At 43.2% G+C, this 15,652-nt stretch overlaps 1 protein-coding gene across 1 annotated transcript in view; it reads right to left on the minus strand.

Moving 5' to 3' along the window:
• LOC118411480 (cGMP-dependent protein kinase 1-like) overlaps nt 1-5,788 on the minus strand; it is a 90,450-nt gene extending 84,662 nt beyond the window's left edge. The window contains exon 1 of the mRNA XM_035813768.1: nt 5,157-5,788. Coding sequence (XP_035669661.1) covers nt 5,157-5,623 — 467 coding nt within the window. The 5' untranslated portion in view covers nt 5,624-5,788. The remainder of the gene's footprint in view (nt 1-5,156) is intronic.
• Nucleotides 5,789-15,652: the final 9,864 nt, after the last annotated feature.

Genomic DNA, 15,652 nt, shown 5'->3' on the forward strand with positions numbered 1-15,652 from the left:
AAAAAACATTAAGTCCTATTTTGAGTTAGCCAGTCGGTTTCAAGATCGAAGCAATTTCTGGCCCCAATATTGGATTGTCTGAGTTAGGAGTCTGTATGGGGAAGTTCTCGATACCTTTTTCAGTCCACAGATAACAGTACAATTACTGTGGATGCTGTTGGCTCATAAATCGTATCATAGCACAATTCTATCATTGTCAACTTATATTACAGTACTTGTAACATTAGTTCACCTTTATCCATAGGGTAACCTATATCCGTTATATATAGAAATAGGGCATTTTTGGGACCATTAAGTTGACAGAGGTTAGTTTCACAATTTATAATATATTGAAAATGTTTACATTTGAAACCCATTTCTTTGACCTGAAATCTCTAAATACCCAAAGAATCTAGGTTACCCCACGAATAGAAAGTATTTTTAAGCCTCAAATTGCCTCGATCTTGAGGTGTTCAGGCAGACCCAACAATACAGAACCATCCCTGAAAGCTTTCCACATAAGACCGTCTCATGGGAGCACTGATGGCTAGTGACCGACCACAGGGGTGGCATTATTGCAGCAGTTTGGGTAGGTGCAACTGCCTAATAGGATTGCAAAAGTGCTGCCCAGCAAACAAACAAGCCAGAAGGATTATTGTAAATGCATTTAAGTTCATGGGGATTTGATTTCGCGCTAGTGGGAAAAAGGACTTTTTGCGGTGGCTTTCAAGTTCACGGTAGCACCATGCATTGTAGTCTATTACTGCCATGGAAAAATGTTCGCGGTGGTTTTAAACCGCGAAAACCGCGAACATTAAACCATCGCAAAAATTTCTGCATTTACAGTACATGTAGCTAACCCTCCAACAGATAACTTAGGCCACACCAACTCAATTCTATGGATGACATCTGCACACTGATTTTTGCCTATTCTAAAAAACACCTGTGGCCACATATCACTTATAAGAGCATCCCTGGTCAATCAGGATTTTATGCTTGCCAGAGGATCTGCTCTCCAGGGTAAGGGGGCACATAGTCAGGGCATGTTCTGCTCTTTAAACAAGAATTGAATTGCAATAAAAACATTATTGAAATGGCAACGATTTTCTCTTACAGTCTTACTGGTGGTGAACATAAGTAAGTAACATGTTTAGTCCTGTGGTTCAGCAGCATTTTGTTTGGTTGGATTTTCATCACTATTAGGGCCTCCAGAGGATGCCATCCATAAAATTAAAGTCAGTGTGGCGTAATTCTAATTTCCTGCCAGTTTTGTGAGTAGGAGTAGGCTGTAGAGCCATCTGAGGACATGTGTGAGTCAACCCACCCAACCTAATGATGTGTGACAAAGCGGCCCTCAGGGTTGGACAAGTCCACAAGCCCTATTGTCCAGGGCAAGTGAAAGTGCTGATCAGGCAGGTGCATGAACTACTTTGTCCAATCCCCAATTGTCCAATTGTGCAAGTAAGATTTTTACATGAGAAGGATTTTCATATACAAAATGTACTTGTTATCTTTCACAGTCATAGCATCAAGTATTGGTTAACACCAAAAAATAGAGCCAACAATAACAGAATTCCATTGATGGAATTGAAAATAATTAGACAAATGTCATTCAAATGTCCGTACAAGGCGATAGTTAGTTCGGGCAAGTAAATTTTCCATGTACTTGCCCGATAGGACAAGTGGATTTGAGAAAACTTGTCCAATACTGGGCCCTTGTCACACCAACGAATGAACACCAAGATGTATCAAGCCTGGCCCAGCTGGTAAATGAAGACTGAGATTTTACAGTATTTGCTATGTAGTTGGTCATAAATCATGGTTCAAATAAATCCCTAATAAGACTACCCGTAAATCTCAAGAGATCAGAGCTGTCAAATTACACACAACTGTGAGTGGCGGGGAATGAAACAAGACACGATCGAGATTGAGAGATCATGGGTTCAATTCCCTGCATTCCCCGTTAGACCAAAGAGGTTAAAAAAGACCTCAGTCCTTGGTTAGACATTGTGTCCTTGGAAAAGGCTTTACAAGGCTTTTTTCACTCTACCCAGGTGTTGAAATACTAGTAATGGGTAAAAAAATCAATGGCGCACCAAATCCGAAGTGTGTGTTTTGGCACCCAATATTTATAAAACACATGAACCGAAGAGGCTTGGTGGGCGTCACTCCACCACAAGGGAAAGTCGTGTAATGTGCCTTTCCCAAGGACAAGATGTCGGGGCATGTTGGGTATCGAACTTGGGACCTTGTGATTCCGAACTGAACGCTATACCAGTTACGCCACACCAATGCCACAGGTAAATAACGGGTACCTGACTACATACAACAGCAGCCAAAACGTACCTAAAATGCTTTGGAGCTATGCAAACATCACATGGCTGTACTATCAATACGGAAGTTTAGCTTAGCAACAAGTACAATACACCAAACAGGCCTTATCTTTATTGTTGTGTATGCACTAATCAAGCCAAATTAGGCACCAATCAAAAGCAAACAAAGTAGCCAATGCTGAAGGCTATAACCCATCTGTTAAATGAGCATTTCCCTCACAAAGTAAACAGAAGAAATCCTCAGTCATTGTTTTCTCTACAATGAAGTTTATATGTATTAAAGCTTGATTAGGCCATGTTGATTTGATTATATGGATGACATCCTCCGGGAACTCCAAAACTGGTGCGAGCGAGCGAAAAAAAAAAAAGTTTGGCCAAAAAAAAAAAGTTGCCTTCAGTATGAAATCAAAGTGGCCAGGAAGGTTGAACATAGGACTAAACACACATAGTATGGTATACCAACAGTTAGGTGTAGGGACCAGTACATCATACGGGTGCAAAACATTTTTTTCTTCTTGGACCAATCCGAAAAAAACAGACCTGAAAAAACAACAACAGAGGAACAGGTTTCGCCAATTACAAAATGGACACACTATGCCGGCAGCCATTTGGGGTCTAACCGGGGGGCCAAGAAGACAACAAGAGCGTTAAGTAGAGTTTATAGTCAATTGCACCAATTCTATAGTCAAAGGTACAGAGACAGTTAGCCTTTATTACATGGAGATGGGATTTTAAAATGCAGTGGGAGTCCAATAATCCACCAAACAGATTCCTTTGTAGCAAAATTGACCAATTTTTTTTACCATTGTTTTGAGTATTGCCAGTTCTCAAGTTTCCACAGACAATCAGGTCCAGGTTCATGTCCGGACCTGGAAATGATCCTCTGGACCTGAATTTTCTGTACTGGTACCTCCCCCAACCAACAATAGAGTTTTTCTTTCTGTCCTTTCACATCTTATTCTTTGACTTTAGATTCATTTTGGCATTCTATGGCATTAGTTATCTGTTTTCTGATACTTTTTTTTCAATCTACGGAATATTTGTGCTCATTTTACAGCTGCTTTGCACAATTTATTGTGTGGTCCAAAACTTTTTTTTTTGGAAATGGCGGAAAATTGGTGCGAGCGCGGATGTCATCCATATAATCAAATCAACGTGGCCTTAGGTGTAGTCATGAAACTTTCCTCCTGATCTTTATAACTGAATGTTTACGTTAGAATCTGCAGGAAGCAATAAATAAATTTGTGTTGCCTTAGATCAGTCCAAAAGGTGTGAAAAAAAAGCCGCTTTAAGCCTTCCTGAGTCTTCTTCAGGATTATTATTGTAACACAGTTCACACTAAGTAATAGGTCTGATGTAAGCACTAATTAATCCTGTGATGATGGACTGAGGGTCCCTGGGACATTAGGCCACGTCAATTCCATCTCTTGTTTCTCATTATTTTACAGCAAATCAAGGAAATTGTTGAAAATGGTAGAAAATATTGGATTGATTCATGACCTGAATGGTACATTTTTTTTTATTTCCAAGTCCAAAAAAATGAAGCATATAAATCTGCAAACTAAAGCAAGAATTTGAATTTGCATTGCCTAATGGTAGAGTCAAAATGTAACCACTGGGAAGGACCTTCTATTCATGTACAATAACAGCCGACAGATTAATCTTGGATAAATATTGCACTTTGGACAAACACTTTTGGACTAACCCTTTACAGCTTATACTTAAAAAGTCAGTGAAAAGCTTCCATGCCATTGTACGGATCATAATGACCCCCAGCAGGGGGCATCATGTGTCATTGAAAATTGTTTTAAAATCTGGAGATACTGCCAAAATCTAGAGACTTTTTTTGAAAAATCTCCAGACTTTTTAAAAAAGTCTCCAGATTGTTTCATACACTCTCCAGATTACACATTCCTTCAAATCCATGAATTTGACAACTATTTACTGGTAAAGGCACCATGCAAAAGAAATTAGGGTGTGAAGGGGTTTCTCTTATTATCAGAAAAACTTAGACCAAGACATTAGATTTATATGGCCCAAACAAAAATGAATCATGTTTGTCATTAGTTCTGTGTAAGGACATTTGTCCATGTAATGAGACCAAAATTAAGAATCCCAGTTTCATCTGATACATTTATGCTGCTTAGGCCCTCATAAATAAGTCATTTCAATAATTTCCATAAAGTAATTTAGTATGGGTTGACCTCTGGTTAAATGTAGACAGCATTTATTTTTTTCTGAATTTATATTTTGATTTGAAATTTTCAGTAAAATAATCCCCAAATTAACAATTATGAAGTGATATAGTGGCAACAAAAAAATCTGTCGTGTGAGCATTTGTCATTGGCACCCCATACCAAGTCAATTGCATTTATAGCCATAACATTTTCAGTATGTCTAGGAGACCAGTACAACAAAGACCATGATTAGCAATGAGTGGAAAAATAACACTTAATACAATGTATACCGCAATTCACAACATTGACACAACATCGCAAATTGACATCATCAATTATCCCAATAGAAGAAGAATATGCAATGTTTTGACATGTACGTAGAGACGCATGTATAAGACATACATCTGGGATGTTTTGAATTGTACCAGAATGTATTACGTTCATAGTAAGTGTAGCCATCTGTACAGAGATATCATTACCCTCAAGTCTTCTTGTTTCCTGTTGCTGCGTCAGAGAGGGATTTAAATCGCGTTGCCTAGCAACCATTGCTAGCGGCACAGCCACGTTTAAAAATACCATAGTAAAAGCATATCAAATCTGGGGTAAATTTTAGTAGATCTTCATCATCACAAAAATAAATACAATAAAAAAATACAAAACAACGTACCTCTGATCCTTGGGTACTCTGGGGAGGTCTTTCCTGGCGTTAGTGTCGGAGACGGACTCTCCGGACACGCCGAACTTGACCCCTATCCTGCCCGTCCGCTTGTTGTCGTGCTGCTGTCCGTGCATGCCCAGCCCCTCGTGGATCGGCGGCAGCATGGTGCCCTGTGGGCGGGAGGAGGGGGCCGCCTTCCCCCGGGCGGTCTGCTGCTGCAGCACGTCGGTCAGCTTCTTCACTTCCACCCGCAGCCTCTCGATCTCGGCGTCCTTCTCCGCCACCATGCTCTTGTAGGCGTCCAGCTCCTGCGCCAGGCGGCGGATCTCCACATCCTTGCTGCGGTTCTGCTCCTGCAGCTCACTGTGGGGGGAGGACATATACGCAACACCGTTGGTCCCGGTAGGAGAAACCTTCCCCGTCGCTACCGTGCCTTTAAACCCGCCGTTTCCCATGTTTTTCAGCTTCTTGAACATGAACGGGCTGGGGCTTGGGATCGCCCGTACCGCCTACACCGCCGCGCAGCAGGTGTATAACATACGGAAGCGCGACGCGGATGTGCGAAATAACAAGGCAGCTAGCTACTGTATCCCCCCTGGTGACTAAAAAGGCGTTGAGCTTTAGCGTGCTGCAAGGGTACGTTGTGACAAGGAGGTTGTGAGGACCGCGCGGGAGAACGTGTATCGTCGTCTGGCGCGCTGTGAGATCACCGGTCACCCACCAGGACCCCGTCACTTCACAGTAAGGGGTGCCAGGTTAGGGGAGGACAAAACCACACCTTGTTCTTTTTCTTGTTGTTCCCGCTAAATATATTACGGCAGTGTCCTTTTAGAAAAAGACGACAGTTGTAACACGTGTTGTCTTTGCGAGCGTGATTGAATATACAAAATTCACAGACTACAAAATTCTTATGGACACATATTTTCATAACGTGATTATGTAATAAAAGTACATAATTATCATATAGATTGATATTAATGATGACATAGTAGAAGGTCGCGATAGCAATATGCATTAGACACATACACTGTGAGACACACGGCGTAGTGACGAACTATACTTCAAATGTAACTACCGTCCTTTTTTTTTAAAAGAAATCAAATCCGTTTAACTCTATATCCACTGTTAACTAGACTGTTTGTAGTAAACTTATTTCTCTGGCCCCCGTAAGTATGAAATAATGGCACAACCAACTAACGTTATCACAAGGGCAAAAGTCCAAACGGCAGCTCGACATCGTAACAATTTCAACCCCCCAAAACAAAGCATCTGTCCCCTCGAAAAACAATGCAGGACTTAGACAGGTTTACAAAGTAGATATGAAACGTGACTTACGCGGGGTCCCATAGCGTATGCTGTTGACTATTGCTGCAACAAGCACCCATATTTCCAGTGGGACGCGTCCGGCAGGTACGAGGGCGTATTTTTTAGACCTCCGTTTCCGCGTGTCAAAGTCTACGAGAGAGACTGCTCCGTCCAAAGTACGTGTATATAATACACGCCCCAAGCCCAAACACCTGTCTTAAATCGTTACAACGGAGAGAGGCTAAGATATGACATATGGATTTATATCCTCCAGTGCTCTGTTGTTGACAGACGGCCTGTTCTAGGTCAGAAGCCCCTCAGGTCCATGGATACTACACCTGTTCTGCTCGTGGCACCGCAGAAATAAAGCCTTAAATTGCACAACTGGCCCGACTCCTTGCCTTCGCGTGTACACCTACTGATGAACAATTTCTCCCAATCATGCCAATCTCTCACAGCGTTATATTTTCCCAGCAAACACTTTCAAGGCCCGAGCCGCGCACCGACCGCGCCGGTTTCACACCTGTTTGATCAAGGCGTTCCACACGCTGTTGAACTTTGAGTTCCCTTTCACGTTTCATGGCCAAACACTTCTTCTCGCGAACACTCCTCATAGCCGCGTAGCTAGGCTGTTAGATGTACACTAGCTTATGTACGATAAACCGATACGTGTGACCTGCTGACTCGCAAATCCCATATACAAGAGTTTTGCAACGGATATGGACGTCACCTCATCAAATAGACCACGCCGTCCTTGGAGGGTACGGAGAGTAAAATCCGGTCAGAAATATAAAATATACAGTCCGCATTAAGTCACATATGTTCCTTTCCGAAGCCGTCCATTGAAACCGCTTTTGTGGCTAAACTCTCCCTCTGGCTAATATTCTCCCTATAACCAGCTTAGTTAGTCTGGTGGAGACATAGCAACGATATAACAAGGAGGCGCACACACGAGTTCACATCGCCAACAAATCTGGCGACATCACGCGTACTAAGTACTCTAACGCACGAAAATAGAATCTGGAGCACAGTACAGTATTTGCTGCGGTCGAGGACGCCGTTTCCAAGCGTGGGCGACGAAGGCCGCGATTACATGATTGGGAAAATGGGCTAACCTCAAGATGTGAATCAGTGGTAATCTAAACGCTATAGCCAATACTATAATGCCCTCTGGCACTGGGCGGCCGGATTTCTAAATACGCGGTCCCAGTGGTCAAATACGAACAGCGCCCCCACACGGCTTTGGTATGAACTGCCTCATTACTATTGCTACAGGCGAAACCTTGGTACTCTTTCCAGCACGAGAAATCACAGAAGAAAATGGCACCCATTAAAGTCGTCTGAGACCTCTACACCGATAACAAGAACTGTAAACGATTGGGCCTATATATAGTGTACTTTTGATGGCGTGCTTTTTGTTGCCCTCTGAATGAGCAACTTGTCAATGGGGCTCCGCACTAATAATCTTATGCATCATTGAAATAAATTGGGCGGATGTCTCATACCGCCATTACTTCGCAATGCAAACCCATCAACCCCTGGACCATAGAGACATGCGTTTTGCTGTACACGTTATGACTTGAAGGCCCAGTTTCTGCTCAAACGCTTACAAATTGCTTTGAAGAGCTCCCTCGCCGACTGCCTTCTCCTGAGTATTGCGCGCTGGCGCCAAGCAATTATTGCAGGGTAAATATAGAATCTTAAACGAGTTTTTACAATACAGACTGCTGCCTAACTCGCATTTTTTTGTTCCAGCGCTTGTCGTGGGAGAAAATTGCTAGCAGCTGTTTTTGGGAGGTCGATCAAGTTTAGACATCAAGGTAACGCTAGTTCACCTTTATCCGCGGGTAACCTATATCCGTTATTTTAAAAACAGGGTATCTAGGGATGACAAGTCGACGGACGGTGGTTTCAAATTGCAATGTTTTCAAACTTTTGTTGTTTTGGTATTTAAAACCACCATTCGTCAACTTGATATCCCTATATCAACTGTTTTTTTTTCTGAAACAACGGATATAGGTTACCCCTCAGATCAAGGTGAAGTAGCGTAGGTAAGATGGAAGAGAGAACAGGCATTCAAGCAAATGGATAGATTTTGGAATCGGTTTGACGTGTCAGGTAGCACCTTCCGTCAGTGAACTGCTAACTTTCCAAGTGGATGCTATCTGAAACGTCTGATAGCTGTCTAGTTAAGTCGATGAAAGTTAGACGTCCAGGTAAAAAGAAACGCCAAAAAGCAGTTACTCAAGCAACTGGATATGATTTTGGAAACGGTCAGACGTCCCAGACACCATCCAGTTGCTTGAGTAACTGCTTTTTGGCGTAGCTGTCTAGTTGCTTCCCAAAACTCAGTATCATCTTGCGTCGTTGATAGACTTTTGACAATTCCTTGGTCGATATCCAAGGCGAAGGAGAGCGAAATACGTTTCTGAATACGTACTATGTGCTCGATTCAAGATCATTGAAGGTAATCTTGGACCTGGAGGCCTTAGTCATCATTTCTTCCAAATCATCGAAGTACAAAATAAAACGCCGTCAGCACAGTAAGCAATAACACTGACGGTGCGGAAATATTTCACATATTTCGTCTATAGTTAAATGGCTCAGGGGTGTGGCGTGTGATTAGATTATCATCTTCAATATGTGCAAAAGCTTTTGCAACTATCTCCCAAATCTATATAAACCCATATTAAAGACACTATCTTTGACTACCATTAAAGCCGACTTAGAATGAGTACTTCGTCGAGGTTGCAGAGTGAAAGTTCTGGGAAAGTGACAGAGCCAGAGGTTGCTAAAGTTTGAGTGTTAACTCTGAAAGTAGTTTATAATAGTCCGCATGTAGCTCGGTCACAACGCGGTTGCTGTGATGTCGTCGTTTTCGTGGAATGAGGGTGAACGTTTTGTGCATGAAACGCCCTTTAGAAATGGTCTTATGTAGTCCCAAAAAGATAGCGCGCTACTTCGTAAACCCATATTAAAGACACTATCTTCGTCTACCATCAAAGAAGGATGAAAATGGCAAATATTTGTCGAGGTTGAACAGTAGAAGTTCTGGAAAACTGAAAGAGGCTGCTGTAAAGTTTGAGTATAAACTCTGAAAGTAGTTCTCATATAGCTCGGTCGCAATGCTGTCGTAGTGAGTTCACCACCCTAGCGGGATGAGACTGAAAGTTTTGTGCATAAAACGCCTTTTAGAAATGGTTATACATGTATGTAGTCCCATAAGATAGCGCGCTGCTTCGTCCAGGCCCTAGGGAATGGTATTACATGGCTTTGTAGGAATACGCATGTAGGTGTATGAAGAAAGGGTGCCATTTCGCCAGCTTTACCTTCTCGGCGGAAAGGAGCGGAGAAACGTGCTCAGTTGGGAGGAACGGACGGGAAAGATCGCAAAACGTGGGATTTGGAGCATTAGGGTGGGTTCACACATGCGTAGATATTCAAGATGTTTGCAAGAGGGACTTTAAGGGCTCTTGATATTGGAAGGACCTTGCAAATGATAGATCCAGCTGGACATGCACACTATCCAGGCAGCTAAAATCAGGAGAAATCAGACTGATGTACATGGCAGAAGAAAAGCGGATCCTGCGAAAAGAGCTCTGCAACAGACCTGCGTCAGCTTACCAATGTGCCCTATGTGGCAGAGACTGTCCTTCTCGTATTGGACTGTTAAGCCACAGGCGACGCTGTAGGGCTAATATCAATTAGGATTTTACCATGGTCAATATTGACTGAAGGAGGCCATATATAAGCGTTAATGTCAATATGGAAGTCTTAGACACAAAAATAGCCAGATAAATGCCATCTGAGTTAGCCGATCTCTTTTACATATCAATTCACAGCTTGAATACAAAAACCATCTCCGACAAGGTCTCTTCAGTATCACTGACGAAAACTAGTGGATGCTAGTTGAAACGTTTGACCGTTTCCAAAACCATATCCAGTCGCTTGAGTAACTGCTTTTTGGAGTGTCTTCTTGCCTAGATGTCTAACCTTCATCGACGCTTCTTCAAATTTCTTGGCGAAGGGTAAAAAATGCAAGAGAGGAATAAAGGTGTAGAAACAGCTCAAGCTAAATACTTTGACATTCTCTTGGTTTTCATCTGAAATTCCGGTGATAACGGGTCGCGAGACCATCGGCGCCGCGCTCCTAACGACCTGCCGGCGGCCCTCTCATTTCCCCCGTTCAAGTTCATCGGTTTTCCACGCTCGCCTTCTCTCGCAGAAACCAATTTGGCCGCGAGGAGGAGGTGGAATCAATTACCCTGATCCCCGCGGAAGCCTCCTGATGCGGTTTACAACTGTAGGGTCCGGGACTACAGGCCGTTTGATGGCCAGTCGGGACATGGAGGCTCCGCTTAAGTGTTGGGTACAATTTACGGAGGGGTTTGAATGGGGGCGTCTGCGTCGGCGAGATAATGTTTGGAGGGATGTGCGAGCATACCCTGGATTCTAGTAAAACCACTGCACTGTAGTATAGAGTGGTTATTTTCCTCTTAAGCTTTGCTCATCCTTGTTCTGGATGTTCTTAAAATGTTTTTCTTAAAAAACGCCCAGGTAATACCAATGAGGTTCTCTAGGCACAACCTTGATTCTAGTAAAGCCATTGCTAAAGCTGGCGTAGAGTGGTGCTTTTCCTCTTTTCTCATCCTTCTGGACGTTCTTAATAAAATGTTTTTCTTAAAAACATACCCTGGATCATAGTAAAACCACTGCACTGTAGAGTGGTACTTTTCCTCTTAAGCTTTGCTCATCCTTGGTGTCCAGAGCGTCAAGGGTCAGTTAGTGGTAGGTCCGCTAGGAGCGTGATTAAGCTGAGGATAAAAAGGCCAATGAGCGGTAATCAGCCTTTATACATGTATCACCTGGGTGGCAACCTCGCTGTAACTCAAATCTTTTGAGAGATCACAGCAAGGGCACCTTCGTTGGATAGTTTTAAAGAGCACTTGCAGATAGAGGTGCAAATGTTAGGTGTGGCGGGTCGTTCAGTGTAATATAACCAGCTGCTGCCGCGCCGTGTGCCTGCGAAGCTGGTGTGTTACGACGAAGGGCGGTTATACCGGCTACTAGTATATAGATACAGATATATAGAGAGCTAAACGAATTCCCATACAAGATTTAAAAACAATCATTTTACGCCGTGTGTTTTGTTGTCTTATCAGTCAAACTTTTACATTTTGCATGATATTAAAATCACGAATGGGGGCTTTTAAGATCGAAAAACTCACTGATGACACACGACGATCACATTATACTCAGTTGCATTTTTTGTGTGCTCCGAGTACAGCGTGGAGTTCCCAGAGGATTAGACTAATGTATTACACGTGTAAATGTAACCTCACCTCACCGGTAAATGTAACAGTGTAGGTTTAATGTGTCATTACTCATTAGGGGAAAACATCCGACATCATATAACCATAGCCGGCGGCTGAATGTCTAGTTCAGGTCTCTTGGTGGGTGATCGTAAAAGCAAGGTGGAAAACGGCATCGAATACTTTCATACTAAGTATGAAATCAAAATCATATCCAGCTGCTTGTGTAACTGCTTTTTGGCATATCTTATTACCTGGATGTCTAACTTTTATCATCGTATTTCTACACAAATCTTTTCGTTCCAATAATCTCATTGTAAATGCACAATGAGAAAGCGGAACCAGCGTCGAATATTTTCATACAAATCTTTTTGTTCCAAGAATCTATTTGTAGACCAGAATGTCATAGCCTTCTTAGAAGGCAAGTCCGATCCGACGGCAATAGAACTGATAAACGTTTAGAAATCTCGTTTATTACCGGCGTCTAAATGACAAGTCATTTAAGACTGTTATGGCCGATGGTTTTAGTTTTTACCAGACTCCAAAGGTCTAGAAAAATAGCTGAATTTTGTCAGATAGGCGTAATGATATGCCAGGGGAGTAGCCGACAAGAGGCTACTGTACTCCTTGGCAGGCCTTTCCGTCTATCTGGCAAAATTAAACTATTTTGCAACCAAAGTATTGACTGTGGACTATGCCACAGCCGTCGCCAAAATAAAGTGGCAGGGGCAAAGTATTGACTAGAATGACTAGAAGATACATCTACTAATTCTATGGTCCCCTTTGAAAAAAAGGGGCCCTTCCGGTTGTGTCTACAGACTGTTTTTCTGGATTTTCGGGCGTGGCACATACTTGGCTCCGAGGGACACCCTACAGCTATTTTTGGGCACGGTCGGGCCCCTGGATATTTTTACTTCGGAGTTAAAATCAACGCGGGACCTGGCAAAAAATAAACGCTGTGATTTAATCGTAACAAACAGTATCTCCGGTTGTGTTATCCGGCAGTCCACGAGGAAACATTTGTGGCCCTGAGGCCGTCCGGGGCTACATCTAGGCTCCGTCGCAGAATTCAGGTGCGGGGTGGATATGCGGGTTCGCGATTTTCAACGATGGCGGGGCAAACTCCCTTCCTCGACAAACTTCCTTTTCCGGCTAAGAAAACTTATCCAACGTTTGAAAATCGCAAACCACCGCTCCCTCCCCCCCCCCCTCTTAAAATAAAAGCCAGCCCCGCTCAAAATCTTCGACGGAGGCTAGGCTGCATCCCCTACGGACACCCGTGCAAATGTGACCGTAACATCAGCTGCTGAATAAGGCGGAAATGAAAGCTTGCCTTCTTAGGCTTACGTCACATTTCCTTCCCGGGGCCCGTCCGGGCTGTTTGCGGAAACGAAAATTTAAAGTTCATGTCAATAGATATGCACAAGGTATGCTTTTTGAATTATTTTTGGTACATTTGGTGTTCTTGTTGTGTTTTATACCGTACTTTTCCCCCCCAAGCTGTCCGGCAAGGCCCCTTTGCGGAAATGTGACGTTAGCCTTACTTAAGCCGCCCCTGAAGAGGTATATGGGAGGCCTGTGTAATCGCACGTATCAATTATGCATGGAGCCAATCTAAACAGCATGATGATAAAGTTCTCGTCTCGCTCAGGTTGACAAGCCATTAACTGAAACTGGAATAGAGAAACTCATTAAGTATTCAAGAAGCGTTCACAGACCTCAAGACTCCGGAAATAGATATCCTCGTATGTCTTGTTCAATTTTAGTTAATGGATCATGAAAAGAAGATTTTGAAAAACATTAAAAGTGTCCGTCGATCACTTCCTGTCAGTCTACGATGAACACGACTAGTAAATGGATAATGTATTACTGCGAAAACACAAAAAAGACCAAAATCATACCTATCATACATAAATTAGTATTCATTTCCATGACCTGGACTGCAGTGTCTGATTAAGGACTAATCCTACCACCTCTGACCAGTGCTTCCTTTGCTTCCTGGCACAGACAAGAGACTGGTTCTCACCGTGCTGTACTAGGCGATCTTTGACGGCAGAAATATTACTAGGTAGAGTAACCGGTTACTGATATCTAAAGCTAATAAATGTACTGCTAGCTCCTTTACCATGTGGTGATCATGTTAAATAACGTGTAAATAGTATAACATCCGATTTTAATTGAAAAATAAATTATATCGCATGTGTGGTCGCCCTGCTTTGACATCTAGGAACCTAATTATGGAGAACACAGGACTTCAGGTGGACGAGCTCCGCTCTGTCACGCTGGGCAGGGATTAGTGGAAATCCTGTGGCATCTCTCAGAGGATGAACTGAGCTTGATTGTAAACCAGCCTGATAATTCAGCATTAGGGCTGCCACGAGGCTTGTGTTTGTTGAATAACCCAGCCATGTATCATCTCACCATGCAGTGTTCTCACTAAGTCCATGTGCGGCCGGAACTTATGTCTAGGTTACACATAGCCGAATTTAGCTCCCGACCTTTAGCCGACTCTTAGCCAACCCAGGTCGGCAGCAGTAGTTCGGGAGCAGTCTGACCAGTTTAGGTACATCACGCCTATCTTTTGGCGCCGAAAATGTCCCGAACATGTCCTAACCACCTCCCGACCAGTAAATGACTTACTCCCGACTGCGTCCCGAATGCTATCTAACCTATTCCCAACCATCTCGACCTCTAGCCGTAGACTGCCGTCGCAGCAGAACACCTGCCGACTAAACTGAACGCCAGCCGACTAAGGCTTAGGTCCCGGGACCCGGCCGGGTAGCTTTCAGAAACGAAAAATATGATATAAAAGGCAACCAACACAATGAACGTAAACAAAATTAGCGATGGGCATAATATGTGTATATTCATTGGTAAACACTTTTATTTTTCGTTTCCGCAAACATACCGGCCGGGCCCCGGTTTGGAAATTGGACCTAGGCCTAAACCGAACGCCACCCGACAACAGCCGACCTAGCTCCAGAGTAACTCCTAACCATAGTCGGGAGAGAGTCAGGAGCCAAATTCGGCTATGTGTAACCGGGGCTTTACACGCGGTCGGTTGCTATCAAAGTACAAACGGGCGAGATGTCAGATGAAGACACGAAATGAGCTGAATACGCGGTATGAGAATTAGTATTCATAGATTTTAAAGGGCAGAATATGCAGATTTTTTTCGGGTCGTTTACATCGATATATCTTAGCGCTGTCAAAGTTTCAAAACTTTTTTTCATATAGATGCCGATGCTGACACATTATACATGTACTGCTCGTGGGACGCAACAGTATTTTTCTCATATTCACACAACGTTTCAATTGCAATACATGGTAATTGAACCAAAAAGTAGGGGGTTCTGATCACGAAATCGCTGAACAATTCTCTTACTCAATTCTAGTAGTTTCCCAATCTTTCCCTTTCTAAAAACATGTGTCGATGATTTCCAAACTTCACAATCACAGAGCGGTGATTCTGATCACGAAATCGTCGCACGTCTCCGCCGCGGCCTGTAATTGCGGGCGCATTTACCACTGATAGGTGATTCGTGACCGATTGAAGGTTGGAGATGATTACTACAATTTGTTCTCCGCAAATCTTGTTGTTCAGGGAGCTGACATCGTCCCATCGGGAACGTAAAGAAACAATCCGACACGGTGCCAGGTGGAGGCTTCGCGGGGTAACTCCTTTATATCATTAAGGAAAGTTGTACTCCTTAAAATCCAAATTTTACCAAGCGTGGCGACATCGCTGTGACCTGAAATTTGACAAATCGCTCGAGTAATTTCATAGAATTTGCTTCACGCTTTCTGGTGTCAGTCACACTTTTACATTTTACATTTTAATATTCCAATCATGAAATCACTCACACACTCACTCATCTTCCTGTACGT

The sequence above is a fragment of the Branchiostoma floridae genome, chromosome 3 (assembly GCF_000003815.2).
Source record: "Branchiostoma floridae strain S238N-H82 chromosome 3, Bfl_VNyyK, whole genome shotgun sequence".
Taxonomy (NCBI): Eukaryota; Metazoa; Chordata; class Leptocardii; order Amphioxiformes; family Branchiostomatidae; genus Branchiostoma; species Branchiostoma floridae.